Here is a 13,279-nt window from a genome sequence, read left to right as displayed (position 1 = left end):
CTTTTTCACCAATTCTTGTCCAAGGACTAATCCTGCTTGTTGCACAGACCGCAACTCACAGTACTGCACTAGTTAAAAGCTAGCCACTTGCTACCCACACCTTGTACAGCTCTCGGCTGCTCTCGAGCTACGTATGTGCGATGGTAAAAGATACCATTCTACTTGTATTTTCCACATCTTGAATAGAAAAGTAAAAGTCCCAAAATGCAAAACCCAATTTTCGCATGTTAAACTAGCAGACCTCATAAACTCAGCTTTAAAAAGCAGCTTTAATTTGTGACTTTCTGTGGGCATTCTTGACCCAGCATACTGGTAGGACAACTAAAACATTTTTAGTTAGACTCTTTAGCTGAAACATTTATGCTAAAATCTATCGGAACTCTCAACTTCACTTCTGAAATCAGGCACTTGAGGAGTGCTGTGAGCTGCCTCCTGTCCCCTTATCCCGTCCCAGGGTAACTGCTAAGAGGAGAAGAACGTAAGTGCAACCACCCATGGGTAGGGTGAGCCCAAGTAAGCGCAGTAGAAAGATAGCGGCTGGGATGAGAGATGTTGGGGTGGGGGGGCGGGGGGAAATCAAGGCCCTGAGGACACATAAGGGCCCTGCACATCCAATCACGCTGCTGTAAGATTAGCAGGGAAGAGAGGAGAAGGAAGTGGTAAAGAGAAAGGTCTTGAGGCTTTTTCAGAATTTAAGGAGGTCAAGACGCAGAGGGCGAGGGAGGCTGTTCCACAGGAGGTAGCCAGCCGAGGAAAGTGATCGCCCACCAGCTCTCTGTTTAGCAAAGCGCTTAACACTCAGGGAATTGGTGTCAGAGGAACAGAGGAGTCTAGAAGGAGAGCATTTGGTCAGGAAGCTTTGAAGACAGAGTGGTCCCCGGCCCCAGATAGCCTTGTGTATGATGCTGTGGGATTTAAATTAAATCTGTGCTGAGACCGGGAGTCAGTGAAGGCTTTGTAGGGCAGGAGAAATGCGGTCCTTGGGCTTGAGGCCAAGGAAAAGTCTTGCTGCCCTATTTTGGGTTAGCTGAAGGGGGGGCGCAGGGTGGAGGAAGGAAGAGGCTATTGCAGACGTCTAGCCTGGAGAACAAGAGCACAGGTAATAGTCTAGCCTGGAGAACAAGAGCACAGGAAATATTGAGTCTCTGGGGGAAAGTGAGTAAGGGTAGAGTCCCTTTGAGAAGGAAGAGTTGAAAGAGGGACTTCTTAACAATGTCCTGAATACGAGGGATGAAGGAAAGGGAGGGGGGTCAAAAGATGACTGAGATTTCTAGCTACAGTGGAGAGGATGGGGGGGGGGGCATGGAGGAAGGCCAATGTGCAAAGTATGGGGGCCGGGAAGAAGTATAGTGCAGGGAACCCAAAAGGGAGAATCTCTATTTTTCTGGCAGTGAGGCAGAAGTCATTGGCAGTGCAGCACGCCTGGGTGGCAGAGAGGCAGTCAGGGATGAAGAAAGGGGCAAGGGCATCAGTGGGAAGTTTGAAGAAAAGTTGTGCATCGTCAGCGTAGCACTGGAAGTTGGGGGAGAAGGAGGAAATGAGTCATGCCACCAGAGAAAGGTATATGTTAAAGGGCCAAGGCGAAAGAATGGAGCCCTGGGGGGTGGCACAGGTAGCGGAGGAAGAAGGGGAGTAGAAAGGGCCCAGAATGGTTTGGGAGGAATGGTCAGTTAGGAAAGAGGTAAGCCAGTCCAGTGCCCGCTCCGAGATGCCAAGGGTGTCATGGAGCCTTTTTTTGAGGATGGAATGATTCACTGTGTCCAATGCAGAAGAGAGATCAAGAAGGATGAGGACAGCAGGGGAGCTGGAGTCAAGAGATGCGAGCAGTTGTTCACGGCTGTTCACAAGAGCAGTTTCTGTGCCTCTGGGTGCTCGAATCCAGACCGGTGGTCATGTAGGCTGCCAACAAGTTCGGTATGAGAGTTGAGTTGAGGGAGGGCAAGTCTCTCAAGCAGTTTTCCCAGGAAGGGGGTGAAGGAAATGAGGCGGTAGTTGGCTGGGCAGGAAGGGTCTGCAGAGTTTTTTTTTTTATTTTTAAAGGAGGGGACACACACGAGAGTGCTTGAGGAGAAGATGGAAAAGAACCAGTAGCAAAGGAGTGATTGCAGAGATCAGCTAAAACAGGGGCGAGAGAGGCGATATTTTCCTTGATGGTTCTGGGGGAGCAACCTGTTTGAACGAGACCTTCATGGAGTTGACAACTCTGGCGACTTCTTCAGGGGAGACACGATTGAAGGTGGGGGAAGGAGAGGGTGAATGATAGGGGGGTAGAGAAGGGGAAGGGTTGGGATGGGAGAGAACATGACAAGGCTGTTCAGTTTGTCCTGGGTTTTGGAAGTGAAGTGAGAGGCATGTGCATTGCAGAGGGCCTGGGAAGGAGTAGGGGCAGAAGATGGCGAGCTCTCTGCAGATTTTGAAGAGTTCAGCCATGTTGTTGGACGCATTGGACACTCATGCCTGAATGTGGCCTCTTTTTTGGCACGGATGGAGAGGAGAGTCTGTAGTGTTTCTGGATCAAGCAGCAGGCCAGTTTGTCAGAGGATGAGCCTGAAGTCTGCTACTTCCGTTCAGCAACCCTGCAATTCCTTTTTTGATCTGCAAGATTGGAGTAGTACCAGGTGTTACACTTGGAAGAAGGTTTCAGGCGGATCCTCATGACTAGGGCAAGGATGTCAAGGGTTTCGGTGATGGAAAGATAGAGGTTGCTGAGGACAGAATCAGCTGGAACGTCTGTTGGGTGGGCAAGGGAGAATGAAGGTGGAAGAGATGGCGGCAGCTGACACTCGTTTCATTGGACAGATGTTCGTGAACAAGGTTGGCAGAGCTTTGTGAGGAGTTGTCAGGGCCATAGGGACCCAAGTGGGAGGAGAGGAGAGAGTGGTCAGACCAGGAGAGAGGGATAACAAGGGGAGAGGAGAGAGTGAGGTTGGAGTGGATAATGGCATCTAGCTTGAGTCCAGCAGAATGGGTAGGGCCAGAGGGAAGAATGGACAGGGATAGGAAGGAGCAGAGGCCAGTGAACAGGGTGGTTGCTGTGCACGGAGAGTCTAGATGGATGTTGAAGTCACCTAGTAGTAGCAGGTTGGTGGTGGTAGAGAGTAGGGAGGAAAAGAAGTCTGCCCACTCAGATAGGAAAAGAGAATAAGTGCCAGGGGGCCAATAGATGATAGCAATGGTCAAAGTGGAGGAAGGGGAGAAGACCAATTTGCACACTAGGCTCTCAACGGACGAATAGGGCCGAGTGGGTAGGGTGGTGGAAGGAATCAATCCAGGGAAGATTAAGGCAACTCCACAGCGAGCATGGTGGGGTCAAGGTTTAGAGGTAATCTTATAGCCACCCGGGAGGAGTGAGTCAAAGGAAGTAACGGAGCTGGCGTTGAACCAGGTTTCCACGAGTGAAAGTATGTCCAGGCCAGTGTCTTCAAGGAGGAGGCAGATGTCAGCAGAATGTTTGATGGCTGAGTGTAAATTGAGGGTTGCTAGATGGAGACGATTGTTGCCTTTGAAGGTTTTTTTAGGCAGAGTGTCGGGACATCAGCCTGGAGAGGTGGAGTGGAGGGTGTAGAAGGAAGGAAGTTGATGAAGTGAGGAGCAGATCAAATAGGAGGAGGTTGGCCTGAGGACCTTTAACCAGGACTGTGCCCGTGATGTAAACATTCATACAGTAGCGAGAAGAGAAGAAGCCTGCAAGGAGGACTTCCCACTTGGTGCCGCCTTTAATGGAAGTTGATGAATAGGGTGGGAGAGTGGCAGTGAGGTGAGCTGTCCATAGGTTGGGGGAATGGGATGGAAAAGAGGATATCAGTGAAGATTTCTCTTGAGGATGCACTGACGTAGGTGTCTGCAATTGAGAGTTTTGGGTTAGCAGCAATGATGTCGTTTTTATGCTTTTTCCATCCAGATTTAGTGAGAGGGGGGGGGGAGGATAGATGATGGTGTAGCAGTTGGAGAAGATAGGGAGATGGAGAGTGCCATCTCAGAATGAGGGAGGCAGAGAGAAAGTGAGAGGTGAGGAGGGGGCGAGTATGCTGCAAAGCACAGTTCGGAACCTGAGCCACTTGGCACCAGTAGTTTAAAGGGGTATTAGGTGTAAAATCGACAAGTAGGATGGAGGCATGGCGAAAAACGATGTTCCACACAAACAGCAGTTTCAATGCATGAAGGAGGCATTTCACTCAAACAGACACAGCCTTGGAAGAATAGCACAGGAGGTGCAGCACGGCAATACAGTGATTGGTGTCAATGAGGAGTCACAGTGAGTGACGGCAGAATGCAGAGTCCCCGAAGAGAATGGGGCATCTGCAAAGGTAGATGACTTGAGAGGTAGAGGAAATCAATTAAGTGGAGCCGAGGCAGCCACTAAGTAGCACTACTCACATCATGGCGCGAGTATCGAAGACACAGTCAAAAGGACCCTTGAATGTGAATATATCAATGAAGGGCATTTTCAATGAAGATTTCGGAGAGTGAGGCACAGCAATACAGGGCACGACCAGGGCCTTAGAAGTGGGGGCTGGCTAAAACCTGCCGGTTCCCAGATAGGCCAGAGGAAGGGAAAGGCAGCCTATCGGGATGAGTGGAGGCAGTGACGAGCGACTCCGGAGGCCTTCTCGATGAATGGAGAAGGCAGCGGCCATCTTTGAATTGCCGCGTGGTGCCAGGAACAGAAGGCACATAGATGAAATAAATAAGCCCCAGCCACAATATCACTGCCCTAAGTGCAGGTAGATGATTTAGACTGGGGGCAAATGCTCAACTAATTGATGACAACACCGGACTTGCGCCCACCTTGAAGAATAATAGTTGGGAATATGTGATCTGTGGGAGATATCGGAGGAAGGGATGGGGGGAGGAATAAGAGGGGATGGAGGGATAGGTACCAAGCTGGGGGATATGCTTAATGTGGACAGATATTTTTCTTTATAAAGCGCCCAGGAGGCATTGTGGCGCTGTTACATCAAGTTCACTTAATACAGTTAGGACAGATAGTTCTTAGGCAGCAATACAGTTCAATGAGTGTTCTGAGGTTACAGTGGAACAATGTTGGAGACAGTATATTGTAGAATGATTTAGTTAAATAACTGTTTTAGCAACTTTCTCAACGCTGTGAGGGATTCTTCATTTCTTAAACTGAGCGGAAGCGCGTTCCAGGCTTTTGGGGCTAATACTTCAAAACTGGTGCTGCTAGCTTTAGCTCCGTTGAATGCCGGGACAGAGAGCAGGTGGCAGTATTGGTCACGTTTTGGTCTGTGGGCGGAGCCTGGTGTATTCTGTCTGCTAGGCAGGCTAGGGAGGTCTGACGAGGCATTCGTGTGCGATAGTGAGAGCCTTGAATGTTATGCGTTCTTTAATCGGGAGCGAGTGGGCATCTTTTGTCGCCTGGGAGATGTGCTCCCTCCTGGGGATGCTGAGGGCAGCTCCAAGGGCGTTGTTTTGTGCAATTTGCAATCTGTTCATATTATTAGCAGAGGTGCCTATGAGTAGGATGTTACAGTAATCAAGTTTAGCACCAATTGTGGCTCTAGCGATGTGGAGGCAGTTGCTTAGCGATAGGTGGGGTTTTACTGCATTTATGATTTTTGTGGTAAGGGCAGCAGAGGATGAGATGGTGCTGACTTGCCTGTCCATTGTTAAAGTGGAGTCTAGATATACACCAAGGGTTTTCACTGCATTAGAGGCTGTAATGACGGTGCTCCCAATACTGAAGGAGTTGTACATGTCATTTAGTTTTTTTAGGGATTCTTTGGGGCCCAACCAGCAGAATTTCTGTTTTCCCCGTTTAAACAGAGCCGATTGGCTGCCACCAGGCCTGGATGCGTGCATATGGAGGGTGTTGAGGTCTTGCTCATAGTCCCCTGGAAAATGTGTGTGTCGTCTGCATAGTTTGTGAAAGCTATGCCGAATTCTTCTAGTTCGCTGAACAGTGGAAGGGTAAATAGATCGTAGAAAGTGGGGGAGGTACAAAGATCCCTGTGGTACTCTGCACTGAATGGGGAATGGAGAGGCTGAGGCTTGGTTGGAAAAGACCCTCATAGCTTGGCCCTCCAAGAAGGAAGTGATCCAGGCGGTAGCCTCTTGGGCGAAGTGAGCAGTATAAATTAGATGTTTGCACAGGATCTTGTGGTCAACCAATCAAAGACAGCCGAGAGATCGAAGAGAAGGAGGAGTGATGATTTGCCTTTATCCATGGCTTCGAGTAATTGGTTCTTGAGGTCCAGTAGGGCTGATTATGTGCCGTGACGAGGGCGGAAACCAGATTGTCTTTTACTTAGGATGTTGCGAGTTTCCAGGTAGGACTGAATCTGTAAATAGGCAGCCTTGTCCAGGATTTTTAGCAGGAATGGCACGGTGGTGATTGGACGGTAGTTGTTTGGGGAGTCAGGGTCAAGGGTAGGTTTCTTTTATAGTGGCCGTACCCACGCTTTCTTAAGGGCGAGCGGGACGGTACTGTTGGTGAAGGAGGCGTTGATAAATGTAGTGACAAATGGGGCCAGAGCAGTCGCACAATCTTTGACTAGATTGACTGGGCAAGTGTCCCCTTCACATAGCGATGGTTTGATACGCTTCATGATCAGTAGGACTTCAGGGATTGTTACTTCCCTGAATGCAAAGGGTCTGGGCTTGTTTGTGCCATGTGGAGAGTCTGCGACCGGCAGGGGGGAGGGGGTGGCGAGCGCTTTGATAAGGGTAGAGTGGCTTTAGGCAGTTTGTCAGATTGAGTCTTAATTTTGTTCTGGAGGGTTTTGATTTTGATTTTGTTTAGCATGGCGTGTTGGATGTTGTTACACCAGGTTTTGTTTTTCTCGGTGGCGAGGTAGGGGGGATAGTCAGTTTCTTGTAAATGGCAAATAACTCCTTTAGATTGGGAGTTGGCTTTCTCAATTCTGGAGTTGTATGTGGCAGCTTTAGCTTTGGAGATGGCCTGCTTGTATTGTTTGGCGACTGTAAGGTAGGTGTCATGTGGTGGTGGATGGGTTAGTTTGCCATGTGGTTAGGATATCCGAATGTTCTTGTGTGAACCATGAGTTTGCATGGAGTCTATGCTTGACTTTTTTCAGTTCCAGTGGGTCTATAGCGTCTAATACCGCTTTAAGAGTGGTATTGTAGATCTCTACTAGTTCTGTAGGATCGTTGGAGGTAGGGAGGGCAAGCACCCATGTTTCGAGAGGAGGGAGGATTCTTTCTGCGGTGAGTAATTTCTTTGATCTAGCCATAGTGGCTGGCGCAGATGAGTTTGAAATTGTTTTTGAGGGTATGTAGAAGTGCAGTAGATGGTGGTCAGTCCATGCACGTGGAGTATTAGAGCTGATGTCTGCCGCACAGTTGTAATCCGGGATCCAATGTTGTATACAACCTTTGGTGTGGATCAGGTCGTTATCTAGTTGGGAGAAACCCAAGTCTTGGAGAGCTTTGGAAAGGGCTTTGCCTTTCTTGTCTTTGGGGTCTGTGAAGTCCAGGTTAAGGTCACCTAGGAGGATGGCTCTTGTGTTTGTTTTGAGGTTGTCTCCTAAGGTATGGGTGATGTTGGATTGGAAAGCGAGCGTTGGGCCTGGGGGCCGGTAGACAGTGTAAAGTGTTATAGTGTCGTTTAGCGAAGGAGATATTTGTACTGACAGCAGGTCAAAGTTATCAGCTTCAGCGGTTTTTAGTTGCCTGCCGTTGAGGGTTTCCCTGATAATTAAGGCGACTGCTCCACCTTTGCTATAAGTTCGGTCTTGGCGCAGGATGATGTAGCCTGATGGTAGGGTTTGGCAGATGGCTGGACCAGATGCTTCGTGTAACCAGGTCTCGTGATGGCTAGGATGTCTAGGTTCAGATTGGTAATGAGATTGTGGATCTCTGTGGTATGATATGATTAATGATTGCATTACTTACTGAAACTGATTGTATCAACTGCCTTGTTAATGGCTTTGTACCATAGCATGTTTAAAAAATAAACAAAAGGTAAAAAATAAAAATGGAAAAATAAATTTAAAAAATAAACTACACATGCCGGCGAGCGTCTTGGAGGCAGCTGCATGCAGGCTTTCTTTACAAACGTTGCAACATGGTTTCAAATTGCCTAAATATTTATGCATAAGAAAAACACAGCTGCTAACAAGGAAACAGGTTACAAAAGTAACTGTGGGGGTTTCACTAACGGCGCAGTCCCAAAGTTGTTCATCTGTTCTTTAGGATAGCAAGGTACGGTCAGAACAGCAGCCCTAAATTTCAAGGGGCTGTGGCCCATTAGCCCAAAGGTTGTTGTGCGCCTCACAGGGACAGCAGGGCTTCAGAGGATAACCCGTCTGGGGGAGGCATAATCTCATGATCATGCTGGGCCAGAGAGCGAATTGAATGGTTTACCTCTCAATCCACCCTCATTTGAAGCCATGTTGTTAAAAGGTCAAATTCCTCACCCGCTATAAAATAGGATGACAAACTTGCATTACCTCCAAGTCCACTATTCCTCGTCCCAGTACTTCAAGAGGCCCCTGCCTCCGACACAGGAACTTCTATTTATGTTATTCTGCATAACTCCTCCCCTTAACCCACAGCATCTAGTTTAACATATCCAAGCCGGAGCATGGAACCCACCCTCCGCCCTCAGGGATGGAGAGGAGGGTCGTCAGTACTGCGACGAGGAAGAGTAGGGCTAGGATAAATGAAGATTACAGGCAAGTAATCGGAGCATTGATAATCCAAATGGGGGTCTAGACACACATGGTAGTTTTCCCCAGAGCTCTCAAGCTTCATGTGGCCTTTTTGTTCTCCCCTTTTGGATTCTGGGACTTTTAGTTTTTACCATCCCAATCAGAAATTCAGGAAAACTACAAGTGCCAAAATTCTAAGAAAAAATCAGCACTGCACGGACTTCTCACGCATGGTCATGGGAAACGGGGAGCTCTGGTTTCCTATAATGCACAGAAGACACCAGGCGGTCGAATTATTGTTTTTTGGAACGTGTTTGTGGTAGTCCCTAGACCAGTGATGGCGAACCTATGACACGCGTGTCAGTGCTGACACGCGTAGCCATTTGGGGTGACACGCGCAGGATTTAATGCGATTCATCCTCGGCTCCTGCACGGCCGCCGAGGATGAAAAAATCTGTGCTGGAGGAACGGGGGGGGGGGCGGGACGTGTGATCTCCCCCACCCACACTCACTTACTGTATCGCCGCCGCCTGACAGTGAAGCACAGCCCCTTTCTGAGCGCAGGGGCTGCTGATAAGGCGTGCGTGCCGTGCGCACACACGTCATCAGCACGGCAAGGACGTTAGGGAGGACCCGCAGGAGAGGAGCGCGGGAACAGTGTGCGCCTCTCTCCAGTCAGGCCACAATGCAGTCGCTGCCAGACTGACCTTCACAGTAAGCAGGGGAAGGAAAGTGGGGAAAGATTATCATTATTAGCAATAATGCTACTTAGGTTTGGGTCTGCTGCAGACCCCAAACCTATCAGGGCATGCTGGGCGTTGTAGTTTTGGCTCAGCTGAACTGCTGCAGAGCCATAGGCTGTATAAAATCATGCTGGGCATTGTAGTTTTGGCTCTGCAGCAGTGCAGCTGAGCCAAAACTACAACTCCAAGCATGTTGCACCATAACCTATACTACTATATAGTCAAGTGCAACATGCTGGGAGTTTTAGATTTGGCGTAGCTGCAGAGCCGTAGGCTGTATACAGGCATGCTGGGAGTTGTAGTCATGTAGTAATAAAAGTTTCAACCCCTTTTGTCTGTAGGCCTGAACTCCGACACAGAGAGTCTACTCCTGGGACTTCCGGTTACGACCGCAGCACAGCAGGGAACAGCGGAGTGCCGGGGGGAACCGTGAGCGCCATTAGCAGCAACTTTTGGGGTGCCATGGACTTGTAATTGCCCACAATAACTGAGATAAGTGAGGGGGAGGTTGTGTTAGCCAATTAGGGGTTAACTAGCCTAACAAGCTATCCATAATTCTATCTGCTGTCACTGGCCCACTGATGGAGCACCCAAAAAATAAAAAACAAAGGTTAAGTAATGGGAGTGGTAGTAGCAGTGGCCGACCCTTTCAAGGGACATGGAGCGAGATGTATGGCATTATAGAAAAAAAATGGCAGATCATTTTGCGTTCTATGTACTGAAACGGTAGTAAGCAGAACGTGGAATATAAATAGACATTTTGAAACTAATCATTCCCAGCTCTTGGAAAAAAGTGAGGATGAAAGGAGGGAATACATGTCCAGGAAGCTACACCTTTATAAGAGCCAATCTAACTCCATCCTTAAATTTATAAAAGGCTCTACAAATTTAAACTCTGCAAGTTTGAGCATTGCTCACTTCATAGCTCAGCATGCAAAAACGCTTAATGAGGGAGAATTTATTAAAGAAACTCTCCTAAGATGTGCGCCAGTTCTATTTCACGATATGCAGAATAAAGATGCAATAATTAAGAGAATATCTGAGTTACCACTCAGTAGAAATATCATAAAAGACCGAATAATGAGACTGAACACAAACGTACAACATCAATTAAAGAGAGACATAAGGAATTGTAAATATTTTTCAATCTCTCTTGATGAAACTACTGATGTCACATCGCATGCTCAGTTGGCCATTATTGGTCGATATTCTGATGGTCACACAATGAGAGAAGAGTTGATAAAGTTAGTATCAGTGTCAACAAGTACATCAGGAAGCGAAATATGTAAGGTTGTTATGCAAACATTCTGCGACCTAAGCATTGATATATCTAAAGTTGTGTCAGTGACGACAGATAGTGCCCCAAACATGGTGGGGAAAAAAGTTGGATTTGTGAAATTGTTTACAGAAGCTATTGGACATCCGATTGTGCCTTTTCATTGTATTATCCATCAGGAGGCTTTATGTGCCAAGGCAGGATCCACTTACTTAAATGACTTAATGTCAGTTGTTACAAAAATAGTTAAATAGCTGCTCGCCCCCTTCACAAGCGAGAATTTTCAGCATTTTTACAGGAGGTTGATTCCACCTACAGTGGACTGCTCAATGATGATAAGTGGGTCAACACCCTGATGTTTTTTACAGATGTCTCTGTTCAGGTTAATGAACTGAACTTAAAGTTACAAGGTTTTGGCAAAAGTATTGATGTTATGTTTGGATACATAAAAGCTTTTGAAAGTAAAGTAAAAGTTTTCAAGCGAGATGTGGAAACTAAAACGTATAAGTATTTTCCTCGAGTACAAAAGCATTTTGAGAAGGCCAGTGCAGCTGTACGAAATGAAGTGGAACTCTTGCACATGAAGTACCAGCATGTTTTAGACTCGTTACTTGACCAGTTTACTGATAGATTTAGTCAATTTAGAAGCCTAGAACAGACCATGAAAATAATTAAGTATCCTGATGTAGTAGTCTACAATAGTTTGGAATTAAATGGTTTCCAATGGATGCAAATAGATGATTTGGAGATGCAGCTTGCAGAATTTCAAGACAGCATCTGGGCTCAGGTGTTTGTCGACTTGAGGTCAAAGCTTGAGAATCTGGAAAGGGGTCGCTTGGAGAATAAAGATGAGTGCCACTACGAACAGGAAATTTGGAGTGCCTGGAACAGACTACCAGACACTTTTAGCACCCTGACAAATATAGCAACAGCTTTACTCACAATTTTTCCTTCTATGTACTTTTGTGAGACCTTATTCTCAGCATTAAATAATATCAAAACCAACAAAAGAAACAGATGGACAGATGAGGTTAGTAGCGCTTGCGTGGGCCTGAAGTGTACAAAATACCAACCTTCAATTGAAGATTTAGCCAATGAAATTCAGCAACAAAAAAGTCACTAATAGGCAGGTTAGTTAAAGAATTCGCCCTCCCCCTCACTTATCTCAGTTCACGGCAGGACTGTGGAGTCTGCTGCTTCCAGCTCCACGTCCTCATCAGCATGCCGCGCCGGCCCGCCCCCGCTATGAATATCCATAGCAGGGGCGGGCTGGAGCGGCATGTTGATGAGGACGTGGAGCTGGAAGCAGCCGACTCCACAGCCCTGGTTCACGGCACCCCAAACAAGTTCAATAATATCAAGGGCAATATACGAAATCGACTGATGAACAAAGAAGTTACTAAGCAGGTATGTTAAATAATTTGTTTTCGGTTTATTAAATACAATTATATATTGCAATTATACATTTTTGTAGTTTAAACTATAAATTGCGCAAAATTATGTTTTTTTGTCGAAGTGACACACCACGCGAGTTATGCTCGATTTCTTGCCGATTTTTGACACACCACGCCAAAAAGGTTGCCCATCACTGCCCTAGACGATCTAGTAGACCCATGTGAACACGTCATGGATTTTTAGCTATTAGCATAGCCGCCACGCTCGCTGTGCTTGTCATGACAGGGGGTTGATATTTCAGCTTTATCAGTTTCAAAGGTGCTTTATGCATTCTCAGTATTCCAGTTGTTGCTCGTTAGGTCAGTTGTTGGCTGGAGGCAGGTAGTAGCAGTTAACTGGGCGTGGCAACTTGTGGGGGTGTGGTCACATCTGCTGATTTTTATGACTAAATGGGGCGGGATCAAACATCAGGTGTCAGTACCTGCGGCAGAACTCAAAGATATAGCGTGTGCGAGGTAAAGGGGCGGGCATTTCAGGTATTGGCGCGCGCTGCACCTGCTGTTTTCTTAAGGTGACATATAGAAGACGCTGCGTTTGAGTTGCCTACCTCCTCGGCGAGCTTCCGCAGGGACTTCTCCCTCTCGTATTGCGTCATGAGCTGCTCGTTGTCGTCTTTAAGCAGCTCCATCTCCACTTCGTGCTCCTGGTTATCCGCAAAGACAGAGTCCAGATTCTCGAGTACCGCCACTACCAGCGGCATCAGCTCCTTCACTACCTCTTCGTCGTACTCGCTGATAAGCCGCTCAAATTCCCGGTATATAGAGCTGGCTAGGCCTGACACCCTCTCGGACATGACAGCCGCGCTCCCAGGGTCCTCCTGATACATGGTGCCGTCCTCCATCTCCATGGCTCTGGTATCCGCGGCGGCCAGCTGTACCTAAAACTTCCTTGTTGTTACTAGAATTGCCTACTAGACCTAGAGAGGGAAGTGGGCCGTATGAAGTTGCACGCAGCGTGGTGACGTTTGATTATTTTTAGGCGCATGCGCCGCCACCTACTTCTTTACTTATGATTCTTTTTTGCTAATAATGGTGGTTGTTTATGGCAGCGGTCGGAACAGTGAGAAACGTACGGGACGTTTTGAAGCCCCAGCCTCTTTGTTCGGGCGCAGTATTAGCTGCAAGTTGTCATTGGACAGGCAGCAAGAATGGCGCTCAAACGCAAATGTCCAC

General features: G+C 47.5%; 1 protein-coding gene across 1 annotated transcript in view; it reads right to left on the bottom strand.

Moving 5' to 3' along the window:
* SPAG9 (sperm associated antigen 9) overlaps positions 1-13,059 on the bottom strand; it is a 2,727,931-nt gene extending 2,714,872 nt beyond the window's left edge. The window contains exon 1 of the mRNA XM_069654919.1: positions 12,655-13,059. Coding sequence (XP_069511020.1) covers positions 12,655-12,954 — 300 coding nt within the window. The 5' untranslated portion in view covers positions 12,955-13,059. The remainder of the gene's footprint in view (positions 1-12,654) is intronic.
* Positions 13,060-13,279: the final 220 nt, after the last annotated feature.

This window comes from Ambystoma mexicanum, chromosome 3q (assembly GCF_040938575.1).
Source record: "Ambystoma mexicanum isolate Mex_15411 chromosome 3q, UKY_AmexF1_1, whole genome shotgun sequence".
Taxonomy (NCBI): domain Eukaryota; kingdom Metazoa; phylum Chordata; class Amphibia; order Caudata; family Ambystomatidae; genus Ambystoma; species Ambystoma mexicanum.
The sequence above is the reverse complement of the archived record's forward strand: the minus strand, read 5'-3'. Positions and strand labels throughout refer to the sequence as shown.